Source organism: Antechinus flavipes, chromosome 3, assembly GCF_016432865.1.
Source record: "Antechinus flavipes isolate AdamAnt ecotype Samford, QLD, Australia chromosome 3, AdamAnt_v2, whole genome shotgun sequence".
Lineage (NCBI taxonomy): Eukaryota > Metazoa > Chordata > Mammalia > Dasyuromorphia > Dasyuridae > Antechinus > Antechinus flavipes.
The window spans coordinates 339,156,847-339,176,546 of NC_067400.1; the positions used below are offsets into that span (position 1 = coordinate 339,156,847).

The 19,700-nt window shown below is 37.2% G+C and overlaps 1 protein-coding gene across 5 annotated transcripts in view; it reads left to right on the top strand.

Annotated features, from left to right (window-relative positions):
• The first annotated feature begins 445 nt into the window (after positions 1-445).
• SAP130 (Sin3A associated protein 130) overlaps positions 446-19,700 on the top strand; it is a 49,735-nt gene continuing 30,480 nt past the window's right edge. For 3 of the 5 annotated variants that reach the window (XM_051985669.1, XM_051985671.1, XM_051985670.1), the window contains exons 1-6: positions 446-605; positions 3,946-4,063; positions 11,429-11,667; positions 15,719-15,877; positions 16,471-16,582; positions 17,751-17,875. In XM_051985669.1, the coding sequence (XP_051841629.1) occupies positions 3,952-4,063; positions 11,429-11,667; positions 15,719-15,877; positions 16,471-16,582; positions 17,751-17,875 (747 nt within the window). In that variant the 5' untranslated portion in view covers positions 446-605; positions 3,946-3,951. Of the gene's footprint in view, positions 606-1,321; positions 1,506-3,945; positions 4,064-11,428; positions 11,668-15,718; positions 15,878-16,470; positions 16,583-17,750; positions 17,876-19,700 lie in introns of those variants that run through there. The other 2 variants (XM_051985673.1, XM_051985672.1) reach the window with 2 other exon arrangements.

Below are 19,700 nucleotides of genomic sequence, written 5' to 3' on the forward strand. Positions count from 1 at the left end.
ATGGAATGGGGCTTGTCTGAAGTCTCATATCCCCATTCCCCGTTTTGTGCCCCGCCATGCAAGTGACAAATCCAAGGACCGCGGTTTGGGGGCCTGGAGAAGGCGGAGCTCCAACTCTAGATCCGGTCGCCTTTTCTCCGCTCGAGAGGGGGAGGAGAGGGATAACATGAAGCGAAAAGCGGCTCGATTAGAACCAATGGAAGACTGCAAAGGGGGGCGTGACGCAGGGTTGGCGGCAGCACCCGCCCTTTCGCCCACTCGTACCCTCCCAGTCCCGCCTCCTTGCTGTGAAAAACTACAAGACCCAGAATGCCCTACCACCCCGGACTGGGACATCCCTCCCCTGACGGTCCCACCTTCTGGCTAAGGCCGCGCTTTCAGTGGCTGAACCTGAGGTGGGCGGTGCCAACTTTAACCAATGGGCGGGCGTCTCGGTGCGGCGGCGGAAGCGGCGGCGCTAGGTTAAGAGGAGAGCTAGCCGCGGCCGCCGCGGCGGGTCCAGAACCTCGGGGACTAAGAAACCTGAGAGGCGCCGCCAAGAAAGGCAAAGAGCAAGACGGAGGAGGCAGAACGGAGGAGCGGTGGCTCCACGCTTCGGACTCCAGGTAGTGGCGGGAGGAGGGGGATCGGGGAGGGGGCGGGGCAGCCGGGCCGAGCCAGGGTTGCGGCGTCCGCTCAGCCAAGAGTCCCCTGGGAAAGGTGGCCACGACGAAGCATAGTCAACTTGCTCCTTCGCCTCGTCCCGTAGTGCTTAGGAAGTTATGGGGTCCTGTCAATATCCTGGGGTAGGGCGGTTAGTCTCGGCAGTTGAAGCTGCGAGGAGTCTCTACCCCCGGCTTGGGATGCCCCGCGGCAAGGAGGCGGGGCCTGGGCCTTAGGCCGACTGGCTCTGGGATGGAGGCTTTGACGGGCTGAAGACGGGGAGATTGGCCGGGCGGGGGGCGGTGGCGGAGGCAGTTTGGCTCACAGAGCAGTTTAAAGTGACTATCTACATCCGGGACCTGCGCCCGCCGCTTTCAGACCCAGGCAAAGGCGGGGCCTCCCTCACGCCCCCCCGACCCTTCTTATTGGATGAGCAGTCTCTCCTCCTCTATTGGTCGCGGGGTCGTGAAATTTGGGTAGCTCTGCCAGAGCCTCTTGCTTGATTAGTCGAAGTTCGATGAGAGGGTGGGGCTAGGGCGCCGAGACTGATGCTGGATTGGCGCCCGACCCCGTGTGACGCCTTCGGCTCAGGGCCAATAGGCGGGCGATGGGGAGGGGAGGGGCAGGTTCTTGGGGAGAAAGCTGGAACCAGATATTGAAGCTGCACTAGTAACTGGGGTGTTTGCTGGGCCCTAGCCGGTGTCACGGGGACCGAAAAGCTGTATTGGCTGTGGGGAGGGGGCCCTCTTGCTTCCCTCCCTGGTTCCTTTGTGAGTCCGCTTCTCGGACTGGGGACTGATGGAAAAAAGAGTGGGCAAGGGCTGGAAAGAAGCCTCTGGGGCAGACGGCAGAGAAGCAGTAGGGTAAGGGAGCTAGTTATCTTGGGGAGAACTATACCTGCTCTCCCCTCGCTGGAAGAGCCAGACAGGAGCACCCCAAAGAGAGGAGGCGGGATAGCTATGTCATCTGATTGCATTGATCGGTTTGGGTGGGGAATGGAACAGCTGAGCATTTGGAGTTAAAAACTGCTGTGGAAAGGAACAGAAACATTTCAGAGGAGTAGAGTCCCTTCTTTAGTATACGTATGAGGGAAAGGAAATCTGCAAATCGAGGTCTTTGCAAACATCTGTTGACTGATCTCTTTTTGGTCATATTTTGATATAAGGTATCTGTGACTATGCCACGGAACCTTTCAGTGACATTGAAATATAAAATCTCTTTTTTGTCAAGTTCGAACTTACTAAAGACTGTTTTCTTAAAAAAAAAAAAAAAAACACTTTTGACTATAACGTATTCATTGTCAAAGAGTGCTTCCTTTACTTTCTTTAAAATGGAAGGGAAAAAAAATCTGATTATGGTATCATAGTGTAGATCATGAGTTGTTGAGAATTGTATTTTAGGTACGGATAGTAATGTGTTGTTTGTTGGGAAGCCTAAATTTTATTCCCATTTCTTCCAACCGAATAACCCTGAATATCCCTGCTTGGGATTTTCTGATTATTATAAATGTTACCATAAAATCTTTTAATGAAATTAAATTAAATTATAAAGTATGATTTTACAATTTTCTAGCAAAGCCTTAAATGATTTGCTTTTGCTCTTGTTATTTGCAAACTTGTAAAAAAAAATTTAAGACAAGACTGAGTTCTTCGTGGATTTGGACTTAATAAGGTGCTATATGTTCTGTTTGGAGAATAAGGTTTCAAGAATACTTTCTTGTTGATTGTTACACACACACGCAAAATTATTGTAGAATCTATTATGTTCCTCCCCATTCCCAAGCAGGCTTTACTATTAGCTAGAGTTGTGTCTATGAAGCCTATTTGCAGAAATTCCTATGTTAAGCTAAAATATACTTATAAGTCCCATTTGTTGGCCATGTATGATTCTCAACTAAGAAACCTTAAAGATAATTTAAAGGAGTTAACTAAAAGCATATGTGACATAAAACTGGGAGCAATGGCTTATTCTGTGACTTATCAGGATGAATCCAAAAAGATATTGGCAGGCTGAGTCAAAAAAATAACTTGTTGTCCATACAAGATGAGGGAGATATAGCCAAGCTAGTTCATCTGAAAATGGTCTTGGGGAGAGACTTAGTTGAATGTAAGCCTCACATGAGATGACAATGTAAAATGGCTATCAAAGAAGGGTAATGCAATTTGAGCTGGGTGAATAGAAACGTGGTATCTAAGAGTATGGGGTTTGAGAGTCCCACTTTATTTTACCCTTATCAGGCCTGTGTAGAGAATTGCCATTGTCAGTTATTGATATCACTTTCAAAAAGAACATTTTTAGTTAGAAACTGTCTAAAGGAAAAAAAAAGGTTATTTAATGAAAGACTCAATATCTTGCAATATGCACTTTAATTGAAGATGTTTTTTCAAGAGAAGACTTATATGAAGGACATGAAGGATTATTGTAGCTTCAAGTATTTGAAAGACTGGCCCATAGAAAAGGGTACGGATTTCTTTTGCTTTGGTGCAGAAGTCAAGACCAGAAATAGTGAGTAGAAATTGCAAAGAAGCAGATTTAAATTTAAGGAAGAACAATAAAAGCTATATCAAAAAAGTGGAATGGACTACCTCAGGAAGAATTGGAATTCCTCTCTGAAGTTTTTTAAAGCAAAATCTAGATGACTATTTGTTGAGTATATTGTGGAAGAGATTCTTGTTTAAGTTGAAGTTAGATTAGATGAATCCTGAGTTCCCTTTCACATCTGAGATCTGTTATTCTGCATTGTAATTACTGGGAAAAGAAGTACCAGTAAAAATGTTAAAATTCTAGATACTGTTAAGACAAATGTTACTGTGATTTGGTGAAAGATAATACTAAGGGCAGGTGGGTAGTTCAATAAATGGAGCACCAGACCTGCAATCAGGAAAAACCTGAGTTCAGATGTGACAAAAGGCATGATGTGCGACCTTGTGTGACCCTAGGCAAGGCACTTAACCTTGTTTGCTTCAGTTTCTTTATCTTTAAAATGAGCTGGGGGAAGAAATGGCAAAACACTCTAGTATCTTTGCCAAGAAAACTCCAGGTGTAGTCATGAAGACACAACTCAAACAACTGAACAACAATAGTTATAAATGGAGTAGGATAATTTGTTAGCATTTTTATATTTGGTTGTAGAAGTTCAGATAGTATTTCCTTTGAAAATTACTTAATTTTTCAGCTGATATTTTGTCTAATTGAGATATGTTACTTAGTTATTCCAAAAAGTAAAGAAACGCTACCTTAAGGCTTAAGTTTAGTAGTATCCTGTTATCTCAAGATCAAATTGTAACAGCTCGTGTTTTGCAGGTGGAAATGAGTTCTCAACAATTTCCTCGGTCAGGAGCCCCTTCTACAGGGCTAAGTCAAGCTCCCTCACAAATTTCTAATAGTGCATCTACAGGACTGATAAACCCAGCAACCACAGGTAAGTTGTTTTTAAAGGTACTCTTATTTGCATTAGTTAGCTTGCTAGTTTTAGTGTTCAAAATTAGGCAAAACATTAAGCAAATTCTGAGATAGGTGTTTCACTGCATGGAGTGCAACCAGGAAGGCCTGAGTTAGAATCTAGTCTCAGACACTTATTAACTGTGTGATCCCGGGCAAACCACTTAACCTTTGTGTGCCTCGGTTTCCTTTTTTGTAAAATTGAGATAATCATTAATACCCCTCAGGATAATTTTGAGAATCAAACGAAATAATTACAAAAGCACTATACAGGCAAACCCCAGAGGCCTTAGTAAAAATAAATAAATAAACCACTATAAAAATTTTATCATTTGTGATTAATTGAAATAAGTAAAATTATAAGGCCCCATTTACTTAATGGCCATGTAACCATGAACCATTTTACTTTTCAGTGCCCTAGGCAGTTCTAGAAAAGTCAGAGAACGGACAGTTAGGTGGCACAGTGGATAGAGCACCAACCCTTAAGTCAGGAAGATCTGAGTTCAAATTTGGTCTCATACACTTAACACTTCCTGGCTGTGTGACCCTGGGAAAGTCATTTAACCCCAGTTGAAAAGTCAGAGAAGAGGTGCTAATCTGTATCAATAGAACTAATGTTTGACAGTTTCCCTACACCATTAAAACTATAAATCAATTCAAAAAGTAAAAAGAACCAGGCACATCCTTAAGTAAATGCAAGGGATATAGTCTTTATCCTCATGGAGCTTACATTCTGCTGTAGGGATACAGCATGTCCACAAAAGTATTGTAAAGGAAAACTAAAGTTAGAGAGCACTTACAACTGGGAGAGTTAGGAAAGAAATTAATATGGCTTCATTGAGATGGTAGTGCCAGAACTGAATCTTGGTAGAAAACAAAACTTTGTTCCATCTCTATTTTATCTCTTCCCTTCATATATCCTTAGTAGATATTAAGATAATTGAATAGTTTTTAGGTTTTTCAAGCCTGAAAAATTCATTCAGTATATTTGGGTGCCTGCCATATGCTAGGCAGTTTGAGACATAACAGATGTCTAAGATAAAGTCCCCCTCTAGAAGCTTGCACTTTGACAGGGAAGATGACAGTAACTACAACATAAGATAATGTAGGCAGTCTCTCAACTTCTAGAAATTCCAGAAGTTTACCTATAAAAACTTATTTAAAATTCAAAAAATATTTTCTCATAATTCTGCTAAGCTGTTGAGACAGCATAATCAAACTAGTTACACATTTCTTGATAAAGAATTGATGGACGTGTCTGCGCAAGACAATTCCAGAATTTATATTACTTTACTATACATATTTGTCACAAGAGTTTTAAGGTTTTGTTTTTCTTTTTTTTAATGGGGTGGAGGTGGTAGTGGGGGGGTGCTGAGGGTGATGGTCATTGTCATCATTGTGTAAAAAATAGATTTTTGTTTATTGAAAAAAAATTGGCCATCCTACAAAAGCCTATTTAACCTACAGGTATGTTGTATAGAAGTTTATTAATAATACTATAAGATATAACCAGCATATATTATAGTATTTCTGTTGGATTCATAGTTCTACATTTCATTACCAGGAATACATCTAGTGAATCTTGAGTGATGGGATTATGAATTTTTTGCTCCTTGTCTTCCCATTGCCTCACCTACTGAGCCTGGGAATGAAGAAATCCACTCCAAATTGCTGGTGATGGTTCTAATGGCCTAAGGCACAAGCTCTATCAGGATGACATCTGAGATTAGTAGTAAAGAAAAAGGACAGTGGCTCTGAGAGATGGTTAAATGAAAGATACAGAACCTTTGGGCAGAAGAGACCTTTAGAATATTTGGTAATCCAGAGTGATTTATTGACACCTTAGTTCTTTTATTCTGAGGGCCTGGGTATTAGCCCTACCTGCTTTCTTATCCCTGCTTCTCCTGCCTGCTATGGAATAGCACTCCTTTGTTCTACTATTCATGAAGCATGTATATATAACCTTTTTGAAGTTGTTTTTCCTTACCACTAATAACACGAAACAGACATTGCAACCCCTAGTATAAGACTGAAGTTTCAGGTATATCATGGTAATAGAAATATGAAAGTATATTAGTTTCTTAGGATCTTAGATCCTAGAGGATCTTAAGAGAGAATTTAATTCTAATTATAACAACAACAACAAAATAAACATGAATAGCTGTTTATGAATGTTTTATATATTTTAGTTTATTTGATTTTTATTCTCATGACTACTGGGGGGGGGGGTTGTTATCATTAGCCTCATTTTACAAACAAGGATGAGCACATCCTCCTCTGTTCCCTAATATTTCATCAGTGAATGCATGTTTTATGTTATTCATAAGATAAGATTCTGACATGACAGGAGAGTAGTTAGACCAATTTTTCTGGGCTTTATAGCACAAGACTAAGAGGTTTTCCTGGGTGGGGGTTTGGGATGCACCACAAATAATTGGGATTGAGGTTGGAAATGCTTTCTGTGAGATTTTAAATCTATATAGAATAGAAATGGGAAAAATTGATACAGTGGGCCTACCCATCTTTCTCCTGAACTTGGAATTGGAGTCAGGTGAGTAGAGACCAAGAGTGAAAAAAACTATGAGTCAGTAAGTGGGTCTACAGTGGTAAGGGAGGGAGAGAGAAGAAAAGTCCCCAATGAAGGTGAGAGAATCTTTCTGAGCAGTCACCTAGTTCAACCATCTTGGGAAGCTATTTGTGTATATAAGTGTTGTGTCAGATCAAATTCAAACTAGTCTGGTGCTTCATGTGATCAAAACAAAATGGATTCCTCCTAATCCATTTAACACTTAGTAAAAGGTTTACTTATCCTGTGAGTTCAGGTAGATGTTTTTCTCTTCTCCACCATCTAAGGAAAAATATGGTTAGTAGAGTATGCTAAGTGTATATATAGCTTTGGTACATGTGCCAAGAGTGAAGGGCTCTGACTTTTTGAGGGCTGGTCTTTTAGACCTTAGGTAACTAGAATGTGCATTGGAATCTTGTAGACCACTCAAATCACTTGCTTTTTAGGGGGAAGGTTAGCCTGTACTACATGAAAGATATTGTTTCTACTCTAGTAAAGATGGTATATCAGTCTGACTTCTTGAATTATGGTCTGCCTATGTAGATGAATGTTATGTGAATAATATAATTATGGAGTGTTGTAGGAGCAGTGTAAGAAAGAGGAAGGATTCCTTAGCTAAGTTCCCTTCTAAATAAGATCCCTTCTACTGTCTCCTTTTTTTTTTTTTTTTTTTTTTTTTTTTGAAGTTGCATCTTCTTATCCACCACTTAGGTGTTACATGAAAGCAGGGCAGATGGTGACATCACAAAGTAGACAAGGGTATACCTTCTTTTCTATGGGGATATGTTGTTTCTTTTGTTGCAAGTCATGCTGTTTCATTTAGAACTAGGATTTTCATGGAAGGTAAAGCCTAAAACTTATTGCTTATAGAAAATTAGTAGATGGGAATAATCACTGTTTCCTAAACTTGGACTCCTGAATATATCATTGCAATTTGAGCACATTTTTCACACTGACTTGGAAGTGATTAATTAATGTTGATCACTACCTGAGGAACATACTACTAGCTATTGTATACCTTCCTCATTTACAGGTGATCTTGTTTACAGAATTATGTAGACAAATTGCAGAAGTTACTTAATGATTTCTTTACATATATTTGTGTGAATTAAGCATTTCTTTCTAAATGATTATCTGTAAAATAAGTGGTATATACTATAGAACATTACAAATGTCCATAAAGAGGATACTTGTCCATAGTGTAAAAAATGACAGTACTTATCATAAAAGATGGATGATGGTTTTTTGATCCTAAAATCTCTAGAGTAAGTTATGTTATAGAGAGCATAGCTTAAGAAAGATATGAATGCTTTTTATTTACAAGTTATATGCATGGGTAATTTTACAGCAGTGACAATTGCCAAATCTTTTGTTCCAATTTTTCCCTTCCTTTTCCCTCCCCCCTCCCCCAGATGGCAGGTTGACCAATGCATGTTAAATATGTTAAAGTATAAATTAAATACAATATAAGTATACATGTCCAAACAGTTATTTTGCTATACAAAAAGAATCAGACTTTGAAATAGTATCCAATTAGCCTGTGAAGGAAATCAAAAATGCAGGCAGACAAAAATATAGGGATTGAGAATTCTATGTAATTGTTCTTAGTCATCTCCCGGAGTTCTTTTGCTGGGTGTAGGTGGTTCTCTTCATTATTAAACAAATGGAACTGATTTGGTTCATCTCATTGCTGGAGATGGCCATGTCCATCAGAATTGATCATCGTATAGTATTGTTGATGAAGTATATAATGATCTCCTGGTCCTGCTCATTTTGCTCAGCATCAATTCATGTTAAGTCTCTCCAGGCTTTTCTGAAATCATCCTGTTGGTCATTTCTTACCGAATAATAATATTCCATAATATTCATATATCACAATTTACCCAACCATTCTCCAATTGATGGGCATCCACTCAGTTTCCAGTTTCTGGCCACTACAAAGAGGGGTGCCACAAACATTCTTGCACATAAAGGTCTTTTTCCCTTCTTTAAAATCTCTTTGGGATATAAGCCCAGTAGTAATACTGCTGGATCAAAGAGTATGCACAATTTGATAACTTTTTGAGCATAGTTCCAAATTGCTCTCCAGAATGGCTGGATGTATTCACAGTTTCACCAACAATGTATTAGTGTCCCTGTTTTTCCCACATCCCCTCCAACATTCTGCATTTTCTTTCTCTGTCATTCTAGCCAATCTGACAGGTATGTAGTGGTATCTCAGAGTTGTCTTAATATGCATTTTTCTGATTAATAATGACTTGGAACATCTTTTCATATGGCTAGAAATAGTTTCAATTTCTTCATCTGAGAATTGTCTGTTCATATCCTTTGACCATTTATCAACTGGAGAATGGCAGAGCATGAATTTTTAAGAGTAAGGATACGTGCTGCAATAGGTTGGGGATATGATTAGATTGGATAAATGCCTGAGATGTGAAGCAAACATAGTCTGATTTGGAGTCAACTACATATAGTGGTCTGTGAGGTTGCCCTTTTCTCATCAATCCTGATTACTCAGTGCCACAGCTAGATGTATTAATTTCCCTAGGGCATGCCCTTTTCCCTAGTCTTATACCACCACTTATAAAGTATCTGCATCTTAATTGTTTTGTATGTCTTAACTCCATAACTAAATTATAAAGTTTAAATAATTTTTCTTTTTTTATTCTGAACTTAATATCAAATAATTCTATATACAAAATAATTGAGGATTATATATGAAGCTGTGAATCTGTGTACAACTTGGTTTTTCTTTTAAGCATATAATATATGTAACTTTTAAAAATTGCTCTGCCTCTGTGCTTTCTTTTGTTTTCTTCTATGAATATTAAAAAAATACTTTAAAAGCTCTCTTTCTTTTTCATTGGTCATCTTCTCCCATTAGAAAGAGAAAACTAAAACCAATGTAATATTCATAATCAAACAAAACAAATTTCTATATTGATTGCTAATTATTGTGGAATTGTACAATAGATTGGTCATTACATTGATCAGAGTTCTTAAATCTTTCCATTTTTTCTTTTTACATTGTTATTGTATAAATTATTCTTTCTGTATCAGTTAATATGTCTTCACAAGTTTCTCTGCAAACCTTTCTCCATTTCTTATGAAGCAGTAATATTCCATTATATTTTTAAAGTCACAATCTTCTTGAGGACCATAACTGTGGTTTGTAAATTTTTATATTTCCCAAAGCACTTATGAAGCAAGCATTTAATAAATATTCATTGAATGATAGTTTTAAAACTACATTTTTTAAGACTTTCAGGGCATTTTTCCTTTTTCTAAGAAATAGGAACTTGGCAAATTTTTCTGTTTACTTTATAGACCACATGATTTTAAACTTCATTCAGCTTCATTTTTCTGTATGAAAAGGTTATAATTTTTATTACATCTATGTATGGAATTTACATTCTCTTGTTTTCTTTTTGTTTCTCTTGCCTGTATTTTTTTTTCCAGCTCCATTGTGTTTTTCTTACATCATACACATTGTACCTTTGAGATATTACAGTGAAGTGCAATGATTAGAATACTAGACTCAAGTCAGAAAACCCTATCTCACTATTTAACTAGCTCTGTGACCTTGGGCAAATCATATATATATCTGCCTTGCAGGGTTCTTGTAAGGATCAAATCAAATGAAATGTTGTAAATAAAGTATTTATAAATCACTTCATTAACATTAGCTGTTACAGTAGTTATAGTATGTCATATGCAGTTGTTAGTTGTTTTCAGTATAAGTAGAATACTTTGGCTTTGTAATACTTTATGCAGGCATTATTTTACTGGAATTGGATAAATTATTTAAAATAATAAAATATAAACCTGCCTGAGAGAATTAAAGAATAAAAATTAGAAAATATTAAAGTCTGCCTTGAGAGGATGAGCTTTTCATCTTGTCAGATAGCTTTTGTGTAATTTATAGCGTTCTTAATTTTTCTGCAATAGTTAGGGAGCTTTTCTTGAATAGAAAAGATTATACATTCAAACTTATTCTTCCATCTTAAATGAGGTTATACTGGTTTGGTTTTGGTGTTTTTTTTTTTTCTCTTTTTCTTTTTTCTTTTTTTTTTTTAAACAATATATAATTTTTTAAAGCTATATTTGTTTTGTCTTTTAAGTCATTGTTGGCTAAAGGAACACACATATACATAGGCTCTGAATACCCCTTTGTACCTATAAAAACAGAACGAAACTAATCTATAGAGTGACCACCATGATAGTGGATACACATCATTGACTTCTAGAATCCCTCATGTCCCCACTTAGCAGAGGAAGAAAAGATGTTTCATTATCTGTTCTGTGGGACCAAAGATAGCCATTAAAACAACTCAAAATTTATCTTCTTTTTACTATTCTTAATGTTAACATTGACGATTGTCTGCATTGCAGAAATTCTTTCAAATATATTTTATTTATATCTTTTGCCTTTACATTATAATCATTTATCACCCATCTCTTGGGAGTATGCATTACTGTTGTGGACTTTAAGCTAGCAAGTCATTTTTCTAATAGTTTTCCATAACTTAAATTGTGAAATGTTTCCCAAGTAACAAATCCCCATGATGGGGACAAAAGCAAAAGTGAAAAATATAAGAATGGTGTTCTATTAAATTGTTATAGTAAAACAAGTAAATTTCCACTCTGTTTTTGGCTTAGTGAAAAACTGAGCTATTTGGCAGTCTTCGAATCTAAATGGAATTGCATGACAATATTCATTGATTTGTAGAAAATGTGATGCTAGAGAAAACTAATTTTAATCTTTAATGTCTTTATTAGTTAACGATGAATCTAATCGAGATTCAGAAATCACTCCCAGGGAGCACTTGGGCTCCAGTAGTTCGCTACAGTCTCGTGAAGAAAAGCAAGAGCCAGTTGTGGTGCGACCTTATCCACAGGTCCAAATGTTGCCTCCCCACCATGCAGTACCCTCTGGGGCTCCAGTCACCGTCACAGCCCCACCAGCAGCACATCTGACTCCAGCAGTACCACTTTCATTTTCAGAGGGACTTATGAAGGTAACTGAAAGGAAAGGTTTAAGTTTCATGTTGAGCCATAACCAGAAAATAGACCTATAACTTTTAGCAACCTCCCAAATGTCTTTATATATGGCTTCATGTTCATCTCCAACCTTTTGTGATTACTCTGCAGTGTTCAGTTTTTTGTGCTGCTTAATGTGCTACTGATGTGCTTGCACATCAATAGGTTTTTATTTTTACTATATATATATATATATACATATTTATAGTTTTTTTGTTGCACAAGAAAAATCGGATTTAGAAAGGTAAAAATAATCTGGGAAGAAAAACAAAAATGTAAGCAGCCCACATTCATTTCCCAGTGTTCTTTCACTGGGTGTAGCTGATTCTGTTCATCACTGAGCAATTGGAACTGAATTGGATCTTCTCATTGCCAAAACATCAATGGGTTTTTACCAGATGTTTTCTATAAATGATTTTGAAATTAATTTCATTCTCTTGATTTCCAGTTCTGATGGCCTTTTATCAGTGTTCATCTTTCTTGATCCCTGGAAATTATTTGAAACTGTTGACCATCTTCTCCTCCTTCGTAGTTTCTCTCCTCAAGGTTTTGTGTCACTACTTTTGGTTCTCCTACCTATCTCAGTTTCCTTTGCTTGTTTATCATCCATGTTATATCCTTTAACTGTGGCTATAGTCAGAGATCTGACCTTGTCCTTCCATCTCTGCATACTCTGTCAGTTATCCTTTTTAAAGTTACTATGTGCCACATATCCAAAGCATTGGGGGGACAAAGAAAGGAAAGACACAGCTGTCTTCTGCCATTAAGTAGCTTACGTTCTAATGGAAGATATTATATGCATATATAGAATGATTGGAAGGTCATCTGGAGGGAAGGCACTATTAGTAGCCCTCAAGAATTGGGGGAAATGGCCAGGTCTTTTCCAGAACACAGAATTTGAGCTGAGCCTTTTATGAGCCCAGAAAAGCTAAGGGACAGGAGGAAGAACATTCTAAGGAAAGGAGACTGCCAATGCAAAGATGGAGATGGTGTATATGTCAAACTCAGAGATCCTCCAGGAGGACAGCAAGGAAGAAACATACAGAGGAGTAAGATATAAAAAGACTGGAGAGGTAGGGAGCATATTGCTATGGGCTTTAGGTGTTAAACAGAGAGAACTTTATACTTGATCTTGAGGCCAGGAGGGAGCCCCTGAGCCAAGGGATGGATGTGTGGCATGGGCAAACCAGCTTTTTGAGAGAATTACCTTGGCAACCAAAGGAAGGATAGGCTGGAGTGGAAAAGACCTGAGCCATTTAGACTAATTAGAATATTATTGTAGTTGTCCAGATAAAAATTGATCAAAGTCTGTACTGGATGGTAACTATGGAAATGAAGAAAGAGGTTAATAAGTTCTGGATTTGACCAGATTTAGGCCAGTGTCAGTTAGTTTAGGTTCCCTGTAAAAAAATATATATATATAAGACACTTGTAGATGATTCAGCAGTTAACAAAAGGAAATTTACTAACCTATAGCAAAAGAAAGCTATCCCACAAGGATATACATTGAGGACATCCTGAATTGATTCAGTGGTGTCTAAGTGACCTAAAATGGTCTATTGTGCAGCTTCTTGTGGCTCTTTTGTATTTAAGTAACCGGAAAGTGACATCAAAAGCTTAGGCCTTTGATGCCCTGAGCTAGGCAGATCTCAAGGATGACTTTAATAATTTGTTATTGGATAGATGGTGGTAACTTCAACAATAATATTGAAGTTGGGAGGGCTTTGACAGGAGAATTCTGTTTAAATATTGCTGGGGTTTAGATGCTAACAAGATATCCATTTAAGATATCCAAGATGGATCTTGGAGTTCAGGAGAACCAAGTCAATTGGCATTTATTAAGTACCTGTTATATGCCAGGTAGTGTGTAAGTGCTGAGGAGTCAAAGGAAGGCAAAAAAAAAGTATTTCCTACCCTCAAGTTCATAGTGAGTAAAGCAGAATGAAAATATCTGTACAATCAAGATGTAGATATGATAAGTTGGACATAATTTTGGAGGAAAAGCACTGAGAAAACTGCTTTATAGAAAGTAAAAACTTGAAGGAAACCAGGAGATGGAGGTAAAGAGGGTAAGGGGAATTCTAAGGAGAGAATAAAATATTTTGGCACAGTCTCTGTAGTGAGCGTAGAAAGCTGTAAGAGGATTGCCTTGTTAAAATGAGAGTCCAGTTGAGCTAATGTTAATATAAATTTGCAATTGGTTATTTTAGCATAGTTTGTGACTTTTCCCAGCTACATTCAGTAGCACATAAATAGGAATGAAGGAAATAGATGGTAGGAATAATCCAGGATTGACAAAGTGTAATTTACATTAGCAAAAATCAGCAAGGAAATCTAGAGAATTATTGTTGTTATCAGACTCTCCAAGATCCCATTTGGCATTTTCTTGAACTGACCTACCTAGTTGTACTGATAATATAGAATTTAACCAGTTCATCAAAGGGTCAGGACTGGGGAGGGAGGAGAGGGTAGTAATACAGGACTGATATCCTGGGAAATTACCAAAGAACGAAGGAAATTGAGCCCATGGTGGGGGTTAAAGGTTATGATACAGAGAGGGAAAGATGGAATGATAAGAGAATATGATCCGAAAAGGGATTTTTGAAGTCATAAACATAGAAATAGAACAATTATAAGTGATGCCAAGGTCAAGTTTGACTATCTCTGGGAGTAGCTTAGGTGGGATGTAGAAATTCAGAGGAATTGAGTAGTGATAATAATGGCTAGCATTTAGTGCTTTAACGTTTAGCCAGCACTTTGTTATGATCTCATTTTATACTCATAGCAACAAGTAGGTGCTATTATCCCCATGTATAGATGTGGAAATGGGGATTGAACTTAGAGAGATTGTGTCCCTCAACTTGTAAGTGTCTGAAGCTGGATTTGAGCTCAGGTTTTCTTGACTCTCGATTGATAATTCTTTCCATAATTTTGTCTGCCTCTAGTAGATAAAAGAAATTGGAAGTTTCAGTATTTGAGGCAGTAAATTTCTTACTTGGTGATCTTTACAGCATAGAACCTTTCTTTAAAACTTACCCTCCCAAACTTTTCTATTTTTATTAAGTACATAACAATCAACATTCTGTTGCTCCTCATTTACACTCAATTTCCCTTTATCCATTCAGTTGCCAGATCTTGTCATTTTTATCTCTATAATATTTTTCTTCCTTATTGGTCTTCTGGCTTGAGATCTCTTTGCAGAGTGCTAAAATAATTTTTCTGAATTACAAATCTGACCAGTTCCCTTACATAAAAAAATTCCAATAATCCCCAATGACCTATAAGATGAAATATTAAACTCTTTGGCTATTAAAGCTCTTCATATCTTGGCCCCATCCTATCTTTCTAGATTTCTTATACATTGTTTCTCTTCACACTCTCCTCAATCCAACCAAACTGGCCTTTTTGCTGTTGTCACACATACACCATTCTCTCTTCTCTGGGCCTTTGCACTGAGCGTGGCCTCCTGTCTAGGATACATTCCCTCCTCAGCACTTACTTTCTCTTACAGGCTTAGTATCTTCAAATTCAATTCAAGCATCATCCTCTCAGAAGTCTTTTCTGATCTCTCAGATACTTGTACTCTCCACTCCAAAACTGCCTCTCTGCTTTACTTGAACTTATGCATTTTTATATTTCTTGATCAATAGAGGAAAGTTCCTTAAAGGCCAAAACTATTTCATTTTTGCCTTTATGGCCTTTAGCACCTAACAGAGAATCTGGCACATTAATGAAGAATTAACAGTTAATTGATTGAAGCCAATGACAATCATATGAGAGTATTTTGGAATTGAGGGTTGTTGTTTTTTTGTTTTGTTTTGTTTTTTTTCCAATTTCTGAGGATACCCACTACTCAAGCACTATCATTCTCGAAAATTCCAGCAGCCCACGGATTCATGTTGGAGTGTAATGGCTATTCCACTTTTACATACTAATTAAAATTAACTTTGACTTCATTTCCAACTTTTAAGGACTTGGATAAAAAATTAATTTCTCTTGAAAAATTATTGATATTATTTCTGTTTTCAGCCACCTCTGAAGCCCACCATGCCGAGCCGTCCCATTGCTCCTGCTCCACCTTCTACCCTGTCGCTCCCTCCTAAGGTCCCAGGGCAGGTGACTGTGACGATGGAGAGTAGCATCCCTCAAGCTTCCGCTATTCCTGTGGCAACAATCAGTGGACAACAGGTTTTTCCATTTACTGTTTTACAAAATAAGATGCCAAACTGTTCTTGATCTTCATTCATTGAGTTACTGGTGTGGCATATTACATCATGTAACATCTGTAAGAGAAAGATGAAAATATTCTTAGGAGATAGAGAGCTGGTAGAAGAAATGAGTGGTACATTTTGCTATTGTCTGGATATATTACTTGTTGTGACAGGTTATCTTCCAGAGAGTCCAAAATGTCTTCATATAGTAATAAAGAAAAGTGAGCAAAAAAGTGATCAGGACAGAAATAAGTTTTGTTTGGCCAAGATAAACACAATAGATTAATAACATCATCAGGAATGTAGATGACTGCATATTTTAAATTGTCACATTTTACATATATCTACGTGAATCTTAATAATTAACTAGGCTAGAAGCAGTTGATTTCTTATAAAATTTATTTATCCAAATCACTTACTAAACCCCTAATTGCATATAGTACATGGCCTTTGTGAACTTACTATCTGAAAGCAGTTGTCTTTCACACAAAGGATTCACAGTCAGATTTTAAGCTTTGAATAAGTACATTAAATACCTTATTACTCCTTTTTTTTTTTTTTTTATTGCAGGGACACCCCAGCAATTTGCATCACATTATGACCACAAATGTACAAATGTCCATCATTCGCAGTAGTGCTCCTGGGCCCCCTCTTCATATTGGAGCTTCTCATTTACCTCGAGGTAAATTATGCCAGCTTTTGTCCCAGATCTTTTAATAGGACAAACTAATTATTATGATGATATATAAAATGTTGCACAAAATATCTGAGTAATTATTTTAAGAATAATATTTCACACAATAGTTGTGTGAGATTAGATTTCTTGCATGTTCCTGTTTGACTTTTATCCTGAAGTATCAAGTGAAGAAATGACATAGTACTGTTGCATATATTTTCATGTTTTCAATCCTTTATAAAATGTACATAGCTTATTAGCATGATTGATTTAAATTGTTCCTCTAACTTCCTTTACCACTTACCTACTTTTCTGGTAATTACTTTCTGTAACAAATAAAATCAATTGAAAATAGACCAATTTAGTCATCAATAAAATGCAAATGAGGATACAGAAGCAAAAAAAAAAACAAAACAAAACAATTTTTTTAGATATTTCTGTAGGTCAATTTTATTTATAGATGGGTAATTTTTTTTATTTTTATTTTTGGTCAGACATGCACTTTTTTTTTTCCCTCCCTCAAATTGAAAACATCTATAATAGTAGAGGAATAGCTTAGACAGGAATGTCTAAATGCAAGCCCTGTCTCTGTATCACTGAACAAATAACAGGATCTCTCAGTACCTGAGTCAACTAGTAACTAGGCAACCAAGAGTAGAAATGGAAGAGAATGTATTGCATTGATATAGGGAATTTTCTCATTTGGGACTTTTCTTTACCAGTAAAATCATAGGTCCAGTGTCTATCCATAGTCATTGGTAAATACTTAACTTTTGAAAAGTAGAAGCCTTTTTTTACTGTATTGGACTAGCTAATTATTTCAGTTAAGTACTAAAGGTTTGTTGTTTGTTCAGTCATGTCTGACTACATGACCCTGTGTTATTGGCAAAATAACTACAATGGTTTGCTATTTCCTTCTCCAAATGAGAAACCAAGGCAAGTAGGTGTTAAGTGACTTGCACAGGGCTATACAGCTCGTAAGCATCTGAGGCCAGATTTGAACTCAAATCTTAATTGATTGTCAGCTGCACTACCTAATTTCCTGGTAACTAAGGGTTTACTTAGTCTCTTTGTTCAAGTGTTATTTTTCTAATGGATTGAATTGGACTATTAATTAAATTTCTAAGACCTTACAGATTATTTTATTGATTAAGAATTCAATTTCATATTTTAGGTGCAGCTGCTGCCGCTGTGATGTCCAGTTCTAAGGTAACCACAGTCCTGAGGCCAACTTCACAGTTGCCAAATGCAGCTACAGCTCAGCCAGCAGTACAGCACATCATTCATCAGCCAATCCAGGCAGGTGATGGTCTTGGGAGGATATTCAGTCAATAGATATGTATTGAATAATTATTATTGCTCAGGGCACTAATTGGTGGTAGGTGCCTCAAGAAATATAAAAAAGACTAAAGCATAGTCTTGATTCTTGAAGAGTTTGCATTCTACTTGCAGAGAGAAAACATACCATAAACAGTTAAATACAGACCATAGATTTTATAGGAGTTCAGAGGAAGATAGAGGTTTGAGAATATTATGGTAGGTAAAAGATAAAATGAATGAGAAATCAAAGATTCAAGCTTCCAAACATATCGAAGAAATATTGCATACCAGTTGTCCAACAAATCAGGACTAGTAACTTTCCTTAGCATTGTCACTGGTCTCAGAATTTGGGGAAAGATGCATTGAAAACAATCAATAAAATAAGACCAATTAATTAAAGCAACCAGAATAAAAGATTAGACAATTTGATTTCTAATTGAAAGGAAGATTTAGGGAGATAGGGAAAATGAACAGGTACAATTCTCTGAAATCAGAAAACAAGATCCACTTCCCCCAAGTTTCTATATTCATGAAAGGAATATAACTAATCAGTAGAGGCCAGGGTGGAGCTAAGATTTCAGAGAGAAGCCAGGAAGTTTTCTGAGTTCTCTCTCTATTTAACAATACTAAATCAAGCCTCTAAATGGGTTCTTAAGTGACAGAACTCACAAAAAGATAGGAATGAAACAATTTTCCTACTTAAGACAACTTAAAAGGACTTCACAAAAGGTCTGTCTCGAGTAAAAGGGGAGCATGGCCCAGTGCAAGCACAATCTGGGCAATCTATTGAAGTCTTTTAGCCATAACACAGATCAACAACAGAGGCCTCTCAGTCCTGGTTCGGCAAGCTAGCTGTGAGGCCTTCAGCCTCCACCCAGAAGACAAAATATGAGCCCTGGACCTTCATCACAATAGGCATGCATAAATCAGGCCAGCCCTATGCATTGGGGCAGGGTGCTCAGCACATCCAGTCCCAATGCAGAAAGCGTGTGATGAGGTCCCTGTCCCCCTGCAAAATAACATTCTCCCCTGTGCCCTTGAAGTAGAGCTCAATTTTTAAAAATGAGCCCAAAAAAAAAAAAAAAGAGCCCTGATCATAGGAAACTACTTTGGCAACAGGGAACAACCAGAACACAAACTCAGGTGAAGACAATAATGGCAAAATGCCTACATGTGAAGCCTCAGAGGGTACTATGAATCAGTCTCAAGCTCAGAAGATTCTCTTGGAAAAGTTCAAAAAGAATTTTTAAAAACCAAAATAGAAGAAAAATTGGGAAAAGAAACAAGTTATGCAAGAAAATTATGAAAAGAATCAACAGCTCAGAAAATAAAAAAAATTGTCCAAAAAAAGTAATTCCTTAAAAAATAGAATTGGCCAAAAATAGTACAGTTTTCAGATAAGACATATGGGTTGCTTGAAATGTATTTGATATGATTACTGATCAGTATAACTCAGGTCTTAAAGTTCGATTTCCCACCCAAGCAGGCCAGGGTTCAAACAATGTAATAGCATTTTGTGTCAATTCCCACAATTAAATAAAGTTTTTGCACAAGACAAATATTGGATTGAATAGAATTGGAATAATTGAATAGAAAGGAAACTGAACTGCTCCAGAATTGAGTCACAAGATGGAGTTATTGTAGTTCACTCAATTTCCACTACCACTTGCAGTTTTAATCCTTTCTGTATCAGAACCTGGTTGCCATAACTTGTATCCAACAACATTTGGAGTAATTTTGACTACACATTTTTCATCAGGTATGTTGACTTTAGAACCTATTCTCTACATAAGATGGGATTCTC